At 45.1% G+C, this 13,957-nt stretch overlaps 2 protein-coding genes across 3 annotated transcripts in view; one reads left to right on the top strand and one right to left on the bottom strand.

The window, feature by feature from the left end:
- Positions 1 to 11,591, bottom strand: part of LOC307110182 (uncharacterized protein) — a gene marked incomplete at its 5' end in the record, with an annotated part of 131,446 nt that extends 119,855 nt beyond the window's left edge. Inside the window, one exon of the mRNA XM_079789189.1 lies at positions 10,962 to 11,591. Coding sequence (XP_079645315.1) covers positions 10,962 to 11,591 — 630 coding nt within the window. The remainder of the gene's footprint in view (positions 1 to 10,961) is intronic.
- PGR (progesterone receptor) overlaps positions 9,013 to 13,957 on the top strand; it is a 75,286-nt gene continuing 70,341 nt past the window's right edge. For both annotated transcript variants that reach the window (XM_079788944.1, XM_079788943.1), the window contains exons 1-2: positions 9,013 to 11,389; positions 12,472 to 12,623. In XM_079788944.1, coding sequence (XP_079645070.1) covers positions 9,804 to 11,389; positions 12,472 to 12,623 — 1,738 coding nt within the window. In that variant the 5' untranslated portion in view covers positions 9,013 to 9,803. The remainder of the gene's footprint in view (positions 11,390 to 12,471; positions 12,624 to 13,957) is intronic.

Here is a 13,957-nt window from a genome sequence, read left to right as displayed (position 1 = left end):
AATGATTATGACTTGCTTTATTACATGAGGGCTATTAAATTCATTCAAACATTAGTGTACATTTCTTTCTCCGTTTAAATCAAATGTCATTTAGGATTCTGTGGGAAATTGGCCTTTGGCATCATATCAGATACTGTTTCTTGTAATTCCCATTAGCCATATCCCTACTTCCATTCCTTTTAAATAGAACCCCAATTTTGTTCACATATTGGTAGCAAAGTACGCAGAGCTATACACTCAGCTGTAGAAGATGAATCACAATTACTCACATCAAGTTCTCCTTTGAGTTACCAGTTTAGTGGTGGGCAGATGACCCAATTCTAGACAATATCTTGATAGGATATCTGTGGGGTCACCTTCTGGATAAGGTTTTCTTCATTGATTTATAAAAAAGAAGACAAAACATTCCAGGAAAACTCTTCTTATGCATAATTTTGGATGCACTTCCATGAGATTTTGATGCCTGTAGCTTCAATAGCCATCTTTGGGCACTAGAGAACAAAAAAGAAAGAAAGAAAACCAAGCCTCTGACACTAGCTGACTGGAAAGATGGAGAGTTTGGGACCTTGAGTATATTACTGAGCAACTTATTAACCAACCCAAGAACTACTTTCCTCCAGATTTCTTGTCATGTGAGATGTCTGTAATATAAATGTCTGTAATATAAATAATTTTTTGTTGAGTACCCTGTTACTGAGAGCCAAAATATATTCTACCTGACATAGATATAAAAAGTTTACATTTGTGGGTAGTCAGTACATCTTGGAGAGACCTGAATAAGCCAAGACCTGTATGGGGCACTGGATTACTAACCCAGGGAGTGTGTCAAGTAGGTAAGTCAGAGAAGTGACCTTAATGTACTCACATCAAGTGCCAACTTTCAACTACAATCATCTCTTTGTAAATACAGAAGAACTCTAGTTCTCAAAGTTGTATAAACAATAAAAAAATTCCAAACCTAACCAAATCACTGGTCTGTGTGACCCAACATGCCTTTCTGAATGTGCACATATTTCTGTGGCCTCATATCAAGTAAATGTTTCTACACTATTCCATGTACCTTGTCAACTACCCAACACCTTGAACTGTTTTAAACAGAAACACAATGAGTAAAGTGGAAACAGCACTAGATTTGAAATCAAAGCCCTAGTAGTGATTTCTGGCTCTACTAATTACTAGATCTAAAATTTTAGGTTTCAATTTTCTCATTTGAAAAATTGAGATAATAGTACTTATATCATGAAGTTTTATTAGCATTGAATGTTATAGTGTAAAAATGTATATATATATATATATTATAAAATAACATACAGAGCAAACTGTGTAACGACATATTGTAAGCAGTTATTTGTAACATGAATGAATGATTCTTTCATTCGCTATAAAAGCTGGAGTAGACTTGACAAAAGTCAATCATCTTTTCAAGTTTGAGGAAGCCTTCTTTGCAGACTATGCCCAATGCCATAGTGGAGACACAAAACCAAAGAGCAGCATATGCCAAAATACTTGCATTTGTGGAGACCTTAAATTTAATTTTTATTTTATTCTATTAATATAAAAGTATGCCATTTATTTGTTGGAATTTATTATACAAAAACCTGACAGTCATAAGAAAAGAGAACAGACCAATATTCCTCATGAAGGAAGATTTTAAGATTGTAAACACGTTTTTAACAAGTAAAAAGATATATATATATATATATATATATATATATATATATATATATATATGCTTACATCTTAACTTAGTAGGGTTTATCTCAGGAATAGAGGATAATAAATACAAGGTTAATTTAACATTCAAACTCAATTACTGTAATTCACCATATTAACAAACTAAAAGAGAAAAAGTGTGAAATATCAACAACTCCACAACGATCATTTGACAAAAAAACTGCATCTATTCCTAATCAACTGTTCAACAAACTAAAAATTGAATGGTATTTCTGCAATCTGATAAGAGGAATCTATGAAAAAAATTTCAGGAATCTATGAAAAAAGTTATACCTAAAGATAGTCAAATAGACAATAAGACAAAATGGAAATCATACTTAATAATAAAAGACTGAATGGTTTCCCTCCACCCCACCCTCTCTACTAAATCAGGAAACCACCGGTCACGCCCACCTTCATCTCTCCAATTAAAAAATCAATTGTATTTCGTAGCACTAGAAATGTACAATATGAAACCAAAAGTAGGCATAATTATAAAATGGTCTCCAAAATTCCCTCCCAATAGTGTACATGACTTATATCATTTCATCCACTGGAATGCGAAGGACATTATCAAAATGATGGATTTCACTTCATGATTAAGTTACACCCATGGCAAAAGTTAATTTACAGATGTAATTAAGATCTCCCAAATCAGTTTATTTTGAGTTCATCAAAATGGAGCTTGTCTGGTTGGGTCTGACTTAATCAAATGAAACCTTCAAAAAGCATGAATACATTTCTCTTGCTGGCCTCAAAGAAGATGGAAGCAGCCAGGAGTTCAAAAGCTACAAGGACCTGACATCTGCAGCCCACCTGAATGAACTGGAGAAGCACCCTGAGCCTCAGATGGGAATGCAGCCTTGGCTGACCCATTGAGTCCTGAGCAGTGGATCCAACTAACCCATTCCTAGACCCTTGACCCATGTAAACTGTGAGGTAATCACTGTGTGATATTTAAGCCATTAAGTTTGTGGTATTATTTTCTCAGCAATAGAAAACTTATCTAGACACCATTTATAATAGCATCGAAAATATGAAATAATTGGAGATATATCTGACAAAAGTTGTGAAAGACCTATAACGTGAAAGGTTCAAACTATTGCTAAGAAAAATTAAGCCTAAAGAAATGGAGATATACTAGTATATCATCTTCATGGGAAGATGGAAAACTTATTGTTGATAAGACATCAATTCCTCTTCAAATCAATCTATTTCAATTCAATCCCAATCCATATTGCAGCATTCTAAAATTCATGTGGAAATGCAAAGGACCTAGAATAAACAAAGCAACTTTGAGAAAGAAGAATAAGTTGAACAGTAACACTTCAAGTATCCAAGACCTACACAGCTATAGCAATTATACATAAAGATAGTAAAATAGACAATAAGACAAAATGGAAAGTCTAGAAAAACACCCACATATGTAAATAACTGATTTTCAACAAAGATACAAAGCAATTAAATGGAGGAAGGGTATTCTTTTCAGCAAATGGTGCCAGAACAAGTGGATATCCATAGGCAAAAAGAGAACTTTGATCTACCCCTCACACTATATTAAAAAATAACTTAGCCCTAGCCAGTCTGGCTCAGTGATAGAGCATGGGCCCTTGAACTGAAGAGTCCTAGCTTCCATTCTGGTCAAGGTCATGTACCTCGGTTGCAGGCCGGGGCCTTGGTTGGGGAAGGCAATCAATCAATGTGTCTCTCTCATATCAATGTTTTTCTCTCTCTGTCTCTTTCCCTCCCTTCCACTCGCTCTAAAAGTCAATGGAAAAATATCCTCAGGTGAGGATTAACAACACCAACAAAAGTAACTTAAAATGATTCATATATATATGGGGAGCGGGCCTAAGCCATCAGTCGGACATCCTTAGTGGTGGGCTGATAGGGTGATGGCGCCCGCCAGCGAGCAGCTGGCTTCCCCCCATCGCCCCACCCCCGCTGCCAGCCGCCACCCCCTAATCACCGTCCCCTCCCTCTTCCCACTGGCACCTGCCTTGGCTGGCCTGGCGCCGCCCACTCGATGGCCCTGCACCCCCTCCCACCCCACCCCCCGTCTTTCTGCTGTTTGGTCGATTTGCATATTAGGCTTTCATTATATAGGATATTCTATATAATAAAAGGCTAATATGCAAATTGTCCCCTTGACCAGGAGTTTGACCAGCAGGCAGACCGGCCAACTGCCCATGTGCCCTCCCCCTGGCCAGACTGCCGGGACCCCACCCATGCACATGCACAAATTCATGCACTGGGCCTCATACACACACACACACACACACACACACACACACACACACACACGAGTGGCCAGATTATTATGCGTTCAGAGATCATAATAATCTGGCCACTCAGTGTATATATAAATGTAAAACCTAAAACTATAAAACCAGAAGAAAACACAGTAGTAAACTTTGTGACCTTGGGTTTGGCAAAGATTTTTAATTATGACACCAAAATCGCAATTCATAAAAATATAAATTGATAAATTACACTATCAATATTAAAACATCTGCTCTTCAAAGGACAGTGTTGAGAACTTAAGATAAGGCATGGACTATGAAAAAATATTTTCTAATCACATATGTGACAATGGACTTGCGTCAGAATTCATAATGAACTTTCAAAATTCAATAATAAGGAAATAAAAATTCAATTTTAAAGAATCAAACTTGACAAAGATAGGGAGAGGGCAGATAAGCACATGAAAAGATAATCAGTGTCAGTCATTAGGGAAATGCAATTAATACCACAATGAGATACCACTACATATCTATTAAAATTGCTAAAATTAAAAATACTGATCATACCAATATATGGGAGAATTAGAACTGAAATAAACTACTGGTGAGAATGTAAGGTGATACAACCACTTTGGAAAATTGTTTAGTAGTTAAATATACATCTACTAATTTATCCAGGCATTTCATTTGTAGGTATTTACCCAGGAGAAACTAAAACATATGTTGATACAAAACTTGTGCACACATTTGAACAGTAGCTTTATTTATAATATCAAAAAACTTGAAACAATCCAAATGTTCATCAACAGGTAAATGGATAAACAGTAGTATATGCATACAATGGATTACTATTACTACTCAGAACAAATGAATGACACATACTACAATACAGATAAATCTTAAAATAATTATGCTGAGTGAAATAAACGATGAAAAAAGCATATGCTGCATTATATAAAATTCTAAGAAATAAAAATGAAGGTAAATAAATTTAGCATCCAGATTTTCACATATAATATCATTTTCCAATAAATGGGTGATTCTTCGACTAAGGCAGGAAATACACAAGATGTGTCCAGAGTATCTTGTAATGCAAGAAAATAAGAAATGCCCTGGCTGGTGTGGCCCAGTTGCTTGAGCATCATCCCATGCACCAAGAGGTCACTGGTTTGATTCCAGGTCAGCACATATGCCTGGGTTGTGGGCGTGATCCCCAGTGTGGGGCATTCAGGAGACAGCTGATCTATGATTCTCTCTCAACATTGATGTTTCTACTTCTCTCTCCCTCTTCTTTCCTCTCTGAAATCAATAAAAATGTATTTTAAAAAATAAAATAGCCCAGCTGGCGGGCCTCGGTGGTTGAGCATCGACCAATGAACAGGTGGTCACTGATTCCCAGTCAGGGCACATGCCCAGATTGCAGGCACAATCCCTAGTGTAGGGCATGTAGGAGGCAGCTGATCAATGATTCTCACTCATCATTGATGTTTCTTTCTCTCTCTCTCCCTCTGCCTTCCTCTCTGAAATCAATAAAAAAGTATTTTTAAAAATAATTAAAAAAAATAAAATAGCCCTAGCTGGTTTGGTTCCGTGGATAGAGCTTGGGCCTGCGGACTAAAGGGTCCTGGGTTTGATTCCATTTGAAAGTGAGTGAACTATTTGGTATGTGGATTATACTCATTAAAGCATCTTGAATGGATTGGAAAGATGAAAGCATAAAAACAGCAATAACAGCATCCTATATAATAAAGAGGTAATATGCAAATGGTCGTTACACCATGACAGTAATGACCGATCATCAGGAGGGCGGGGCAGTGAGCTACGAGTGCGCAGGGCCACTAGTTAATAATAATGAACTAGTTGACCTCTCTAGCCTCATCCCCTATCCATAATGGCCTCACTGCAGTTCCTATTTGAGGTCCTGTGAACATGTTATATCTGCTTCTTGGAATTCTCTTCACCCCTCCTCTACATGCCTAATCCTTTATGTCTAAAATTAGTCAGAGTAAGCTAACTGCTGGAATCAATTCCAAAATCCAGTCACCTAACATCATATAGGTGTTATATTTCTCACTCATATAGACACTCCTCAGGTCATTCAGGGATCCAGGCTCTTTACCTCTACTGGCTTTGCCCATCCTGGAGTCTCTGTGTCTTCCACTGTACTCTGTACACCTGGCCGAGAGAACCTGTGGGGCATCGGCAGAGAGAGAACCTTGAGGAACTTTCCAAATGATTTTTCAAAGGAATTTTCCAAAGGAATTTTCCAAAGGAATTTTCCAAATGAACTTTCAGTTTTGAACATGGTATATTTCATATGATGTCAAGATACCCACTGGTCTTAGGTTCAGCACAGAGATTATTAGTTTAACTCTGTATCTCAAATATATTGTAGTAATCTCCCCCTCTCTCTACCACATCTTTATGAATTAAGAGGTGCTGTAAAAACTCAAAGGTAATTATTTTCAAGAATAATAATGTTGAAGAGAGAAAATACTGTTCAACATCTCTTTTAAGAAACTTATAATTTAGCAGCAGGATACAGGGGTGGGTAAAAGTAGGTTTACAGTTGTTTGTATGGAAAAATCCTACCTAATAACAGACAAATATGCAAATTGACCATACCGCCAACACACCCACAAGCCACACCCACCATCCAATCAGAGCGAGCATGCAAATTAACCCAAACCAAGATGGCTACAGCCACAGAGAGCAAGGTTTCCTAGGTAACAGAGGAAGCCAAGCTTTCCGCCTGCCCTTGCCAGGCATAAGCCTCCACTCAAGCTACAAAGTTTTAATTATAGAAGGTAAACAAATTCAAACAAATGGCAGCAGAACGGAGCTTGAGAGAGCAGGCAGGGTTGCCGCCAGCAACAGGGGAAGCAAAGCTTTCCACACACCCTGGCCAGGACCACCCGCTTAAGGCAACAAAGTTTCAATTATAACCCCAACACAAATGGCTGCTGGCCTCGGAGGGAGCCTCAGGCTTGGCTCCGCTCCAGGCTACAAAGTTTCAATTGTAGAAGGAAAATAAATTCCAGATACCAGGGCCTCTGCTTGGGTTGCCAGGGGGCATGGCCAGCCTGCAAACCACCACAGGCCCCTCGCTCAGGCCACCCCACACCCCAAGGGAACCCCCACCCTTATCTGTGACACCCTTCAGGGCAAACCAGCTGGCCCTCACCCCTGTACCAGGACTCTATCCTATCTAATAAAAGAGTAATATGCAGATTGATCATCACTGCAACACACAATATAGCTGCCCCCATGTGGTCAAAGATCCTGCCCCCATGTGGACACAAGATGGCCACCACAAGATGGCCAGCAGGGGAGGGCATTTGGGAGGCACCCGGCCTGCAAGGGAGGGCAGTTGAGAAGGACCAGGCCTGCAAGGGAGGGCAGTTGGAGGTGATCAACCCTGCAGGAGAGGGCAGTTAGGGGTGACCAGGCTGGCAGAGGAGGGAAGTTGGGGGCAAACAGGCTGGCAGCAGAGTGGTTAGGGGGTGATCAGGCTGGCAGGCAGAAGCGGTTAGGGGCAATCAGGAAGGCAGGCAGGCGAGCAGTTGGGAGCCAGCAGTCCTGGATTGTGAGAGGGATCCCATATTGGAGAGGGTACAGGCTGGGCTGAGGGACAAACCCCCTCTGTGCACGAATTTCGTGCACTGGGCCTCTAGTCTATATATATAAAAGGCTAAGTGACTGACCGTCCGTCCATCCGATCACCCGACCAACTGGCCAGTACATATGATGCTCACTGGCAATTAAAAAATAAACATTGCCCTAACCGGTTTGGCTCAGTGGCTAGAGCGTCAGCCTGCGGACTGAAGGGTCCCAGGTTCGATTCTGGTCAAGGGCATGTACCTTGGTTGAGGGCACATCCCCAGTGGGGCCTGTGCAGGAGGCAGCTGATCGATGTTTCTAACTCTCTATTCCTCTCCCTTCCTCTCTGTAAAAATCAATATAATATATTAAAAATAAAATAAAATAAAATAAAATAAAATAAACGTTGACTCGCGCATGCATGATACATATAAAGCTCTCGCTGGTGCCAGTCGCAGGCTTGTGTTTTGATCTGTCACTGTCGATTGTGAATTTGGTTGTTTTTGTTGACATTTCTATTATAGAGAAAGGGCAAATAGCGATATTAAAATATTTCTTCTAATTAATTTCCTTTCAATGTGCACAAATCTGTGCACTGGGCCACTAGTAACACAATAATTAATAAATAATGGTACAAGAATAAACTGTTTCCCATGCTCACAACTGTAAACCTACTTTTGCCCACCTCTGTATAAACTAAAGTTAAAGCAAACTTGGAATGAATTCCTCAGGACAAATTAATGACAAACAACATCCAAACTTTCCTCGTAGGTAGAGAGGTGTTGTCAGCGGTCTTCCACACCCAGACCTCTGCCACATTGTCCGAGAGGGGCAGGACATGTTGACTGTGGTAAGAGAAATTTGGAAGTACTCACTTTTATGGAAGTCATAAGAGAGAGGGAGAACCTCATATATTATTTAGGATCATCCTTGATACATTTTTAAAAATACATTTTATTGTGGTTTTTTTTTTACAGAGAGGAAGGGAGAGGGGAAGAGAGTTAGAAACATCGATGAGGGAGAAACATCGATCAGCTGCCCCTTGCACACCTCCAACTGGGGATGTGCCCGCAACCAAGGTACATGCCCTTGACCGGAATCGAACCTGGGACCCTTCAGTCTGCAGACCGACGCTCTACCCACTGAACCAAACCGGTTAGGGCCATCCTCGATACATTTATTCTACAATATAATATAGCCAAATATCTCCCTCCATGTTAAAATTTCTACAAAACTGAAATCCTGAAAATCCAGCTGTTGATGGAATCCGTTTGTTTTTTTCCAGTTGGATTGGGCATAATTCTTAGCTGGCAGTACAAAATCTAATACACCGACGAAGTGCCATCTCACAGCACCTGCTTGCTATTCAGAGTGGAATTCAGACTAGCCTTTGGGAATACCACGTCCAGAATTTCAGATCAGGTCCGTAACTGGGGTAGGGAGGGGCTTTGGGCGGGGCTTCCAGATGGGGCGGAGTCGTTATTAGAAAGCTGTGGGGCCAGCCACGAGCCGTCACTGCTCTCGAGGTAAGCCCTGTACCCTTGGAGTGAGCGAGGATCTGGTGTGTGAGCGCAGCCTTCTCAATGAGACGACGTTTCCCTGGGCATTGGAGTGGAATCTGCAAACCTCGGGAGTTTCTTGGACTGCCCAGAAAAGTGAGCTGCAGCGAGCACTGTCGCCAACTACAGGGAGCCGGCAGAAACGCCGCTCCTCCGGACCCCGGGCTGCACCTGAGGGGTCCAAGCAGCCTCAGGGTGTTAGCGAGAAGGGACGTGGGGCGCAGCCAGGGGTGGGGAGCTGCGCGGCAGGCGCCGGTTTGAAGCCGGAGAAAAAGCCGGGAGACAGAGCCGCATCCAATTGCTTTGGAAGCCGCCGCCACTGGAGTGCCGACTTGTGAGTACTCTGCGCCCCCCCGTCCTCAGACTCCGGTCGGAGAACTCTCCGGGAGAAGTCTCCCGGTTAGCACAGGAGACCCCGACAATCCCCGTCCTGCTCGCCCACCCGCCCAGGGACGGAGCCACCGTCACCCTCCCCTGCCGGCTACATGGAGGGCAAGGGCAGTCGCTGACCAGCGCCGCCCCCTGCTGACCCAGGAGGTGGACATCCCCACCCCCAACCCCGCCCGGTCCGGTCACATTCAACACCTATTTTCTCCGCCAGCTGCTCCTCTTGCCCCGACACCCCCTCCTCCTTCCGCTATCCCTCCTCCCTAGAGTCAGGGGAGGAGAGAAGTGGAGTCAGGTCACGATGACAGAGCTGAAGGCAAAGGCTTCCCGGGCTCCCCACGTGGTGGGCGGCGCGCCCTCCCCCAGCCAGGCCGGCTCTCCCCTGCTGGGACGCCCGCACGCCGGCCCCTTCCAGGCCAGCCAGACCTCGGACGCCGCGCCAGCCTCCCTGGGCGGGCTGCTCTTCCCTCGGCCCTGCCAGGGGCCCGACCCCGACGGGAAGGCGCTGGGCCAGCAGGCGCTGTCAGACGTGGAGGGGGTGTATCCCAGAGCCGAAGCCACAGGAGGTGCCGGGGGCGGCGGCTCTAGGCCCCCCGAGAAGGACAGCGGGCTGCTGGACAGTGTCTTGGACACCCTCCTGGCGCCCTCGGGTCCCGCGCAGAGCCACGCCAGCCCTCCCGCCTACGAGGCCAGCGGCCCCTGGTGCCTGTTCGGCCCCGAGCTTCCGGAAGGGCCCCCGGTCGTCCCCGCCACCCAGGGCGTGTTGCCCTCGCTCATGAGCCGTCCGGAGAGCAAGGCTGGCGACGGCTCCTATAAGGCGCTGCCCAGGGGGCTGTCACCGTCCCGGCCGCTGCTGCCCTCGGCCTCCGGCAACCAGCACTGGCCCGGGGCCGCGGTGAAGCCGGCCCCGCAGCCCGCCGCGCTGGAGGTGGAGGAGGGGGGCTCCGTGTCCCCGGGCTCGGCGGGCCCGCTCCTGAAGGGCAAGCCCCGAGCCGAGGGAGGAGCCGCGGCCCCGGCGCCCGGGGCGGCCGAAGGAAGCGTCGCCCTGGTCCCCAAGGAAGATGCCCGCTTTTCGGCGCCCCGGGTCGCCCTGGCAGAGCAAGACCCGCCAGCGGGGCCCGGGCGCCCCCCGGTGACCACCATGGTGATGGATTTCATCCACCTGCCCATCCTGCCAATCAACCCGGCCTTGCTGGCCGCCCGCACCCGGCAGCTGCTGGAGGGGGACAGCTCGGACGGCGGGGCCGCGGCGGTCAGCGCCTTGGCCCCGCCGCGGGGCTCCCCCTCGGCCTCGTCCCCCCCGGGCGCCGCCGGCGACTTCCCCGACTGCGCGTACCCGCCCGAGCCCGAGCCCAAGGACGACGCGTTCCCGCTCTACGGGGACTTCCAGCCGCCCGCCCTGAAGATCAAGGAGGAGGAGGGAGGCGCCGAGGCCGCCGCGCGCTCCCCGCGCCCCTACCTGGTGCCCGGGGCCAGCCCCGCCGTCTTCCCGGATTTCCAGCTGGCGCCGCCGCCGCCGCTTCCTCCGCGAGCGCCGTCGTCCAGACCCGGGGAAGCGGCGGTGGCGGCCGCGCCCGCCGGCGCCTCCGCCGCGTCCACGTCCCCGTCGGGGTCGGCCTTGGAGTGCATGCTGTACAAGGCGGAGGCCACGCCGCCCCACCAGGGCCCGTTCGCGCCGCAGCCCTGCAAGGCGCCGGGCGCGGGCCCCTGCGTGCTGCCGCGGGACGGCCTGCCCGCCGCCGCCGCCTCCTCCGTCTGCGCCGCCGGGGCGGGCCCCGCGCTCTACCCGCCGCTCGGCATCAACGGGATCCCGCAGCTCGGCTACCCCGCCGCCGTGCTCAAGGAGGGGCTGGCGCCGGTCTACCCGCCCTATCTCAACTACCTGAGGTGAGGGCCCGGGCGGGGCGCCCGCGCGTCCGGGGGGAGCGGCCCGCGGCCCCGGCCCCGCGCGCCGGCCACGGCTCCCCCCGAGTGGCCGCGGGAGGCTGGGTGGCCGGGGCGGGGCGCCACCCGGAATTGGGCTTCCTTTCTCTTCCTTCCTCAGCTCACTTTTTTTCGGGGGACACCAAGGGTGCTCAGAATATGCCATTTTGGGAGCGTGCCTCCCGAAAACATTTTTTTCCCCAAATGTGCGAGATTGCCAGGCAGGACCAGCGCTGACTTAAAATCTGCAGCGTCACCCTGGCTCCGGGGGAGCCGCGTGGAGAGGAAAGGGTGCCGCGAGTCGGGGGCCGCGTTCTCCTCTTAGGACTTTTCCTGGAGATGCCCGTCTCGGATTTTGGATGGTCCTCAGAACGGCCCGTGGGGCACCTTTCCCCCCTGCCGAGTGGCACTGGATGGAGGGGTAGCAGCCAGAACCGTTCAATATTCAGACGAATCTCCAGATTAAAATTAATTTGTGTGATAGGCTTTAAATTAGAGATTTCAATATCAATTCACTGCAGTGCGGTGTATTCCAATATTGGTTTGGATTCACCACAACTCTTCGCACCGGTTCTCAAAAGAAATGTAACTTACATACGGGGGCAAGGGAATTTTAAAGAGAGAGAGAATCTTAAGTGCCGCGAATAGGCAAAACGGTGTCAATATGTTGAACAATACCTTAAAATGACACAGAAGCTTGTTTGAGTAAACAGTCATTGCAGGGTTGAGTTCCAAAACTCGAATTCAAAGCATTGGTAAGTGCTATTGAGCTTGCCTGAACAACAACAACAACAAAAAAAAATGCATGTTATGTAATGTTCTTTTGCCTTACTGCTACTTGATGAAAGGCTAATAATTTGTAAGTCTGATGAATCAAATAAGGGGTTTACTTTGCAAATTTAATTTGCATGTCTTTTAAGTGTGTACATAACAGTTCTATTTTTTAAAATCCCCTTTCATTCTGTCAATCCTGGGGTTAAGAAAACTTTGGTATTAGATAGTGTTGCACCTAAAAATAACCGGAGTACTTTGTTTTGCATTTCAAGGCCGGATTCAGAAGCCAGCCAGAGTCCACAGTACAGCTTCGAGTCATTACCTCAGAAGATCTGTTTAATCTGTGGGGACGAAGCATCAGGATGTCATTATGGTGTCCTTACCTGTGGGAGCTGTAAGGTCTTCTTTAAAAGGGCAATGGAAGGTAGGCTTCTATCTCCTGATCCTTTATTGTTTGATTGTCCAACTGTAAATGGAGACCATCTAAGATTTTATAGATGTCAGTTATCACTTCCTTCTAAGAAATGGAGACATTTCCATGTAATTTAAAACATGCTGGTGTTTTCCATAATTGTTTTTATTTATAGTACTCAAAGTTGAATGTAGTTGGATATTATAATTGCATACTATTTAACATTTTCAATATTTGGCACAAGTCATATTAATCTTGGGAACAATGCTATTATTGTTCATTAACTATTTAGCTTTAGAGAAATAGCTTTGTTCTAATTATATATTTATATTATATATAGTATATATTAAATTTTTGGTGAAAAGAAAAATGGTAAAAATCAAAATTATATATAGGTAATTGTATATATATATATATATATATATATATATATATATATGCATATATATGATGCAGTTACAAGTTTTCTACATGGTTTTGTCTTTTCCCTACATGAATATTTATGTAATAGTTGAAGAATGGTAATTCTAAACAATTTTTAAAATTTTTTGTTTATGATATTTTTGTAAGTGTGTGAGAACAGAGGAGTAAACAGTTTAAAGAAAATGAAAAATTTGGACACCACAATAATATAGTTTCTAAAGAAGTATTTTGCTTTAAGTAAGATTTTCATATTTTTAATGTCATCTAAATTACATATGTAGCTAATGATTTTGAACTGGCTTGCACAGTGTATTTCAGACTTGTGCTTTCATAGAAAATGTTTTTTTAATTTGTCTTTCTAGTTACACTAAATGCTAATCAGCCACTCACATTTATATTTGAAGATAAAAATGCATTTAAAGATCATTTCACATTTGAATTTTAACAATAAGTATTTTATAATGAGCTGAAATGAGTTTAGGGTTACCTCTGGAGTTCTGAGGTCACACTTAGACAAGAAACCAAAGATGTAAATGTCTGCTTTCTGTTGAGTTTTTGCATTTCAAGAATCTTGTGCTAATAAGTAGGAAAGGAGGGAGTGGGGAATTTTTATCTAAAAGGGGCTATATATTTACACCAAAGTAATACTAACCTAAATGACATTTAACCAAGACAATACAATTCCCTGTAGAAGCCTAACAGGTGATTCTTTGCACCTATTATGCCTTTTTGATGAAAATGATTCTCAACTATTTATTCATAGATTTGTACTCCTCCTACTGAAATTAATTCTTCATAAAAGTATTTGCTTTGTATATTACTAGAATTTTTTTCCCCCACAAAGAATGAATGTATTTAACTGATGTTGGACATTATGCATTCAGGTTCAGGGATGTTTGATTGCATTTTAAAATTAATTGAGG

The sequence above is a fragment of the Cnephaeus nilssonii genome, assembly GCF_951640355.1.
Source record: "Cnephaeus nilssonii genome assembly, chromosome: 13".
NCBI lineage: Eukaryota > Metazoa > Chordata > Mammalia > Chiroptera > Vespertilionidae > Cnephaeus > Cnephaeus nilssonii.
This window is presented reverse-complemented; position numbering and strand designations above follow the sequence as displayed.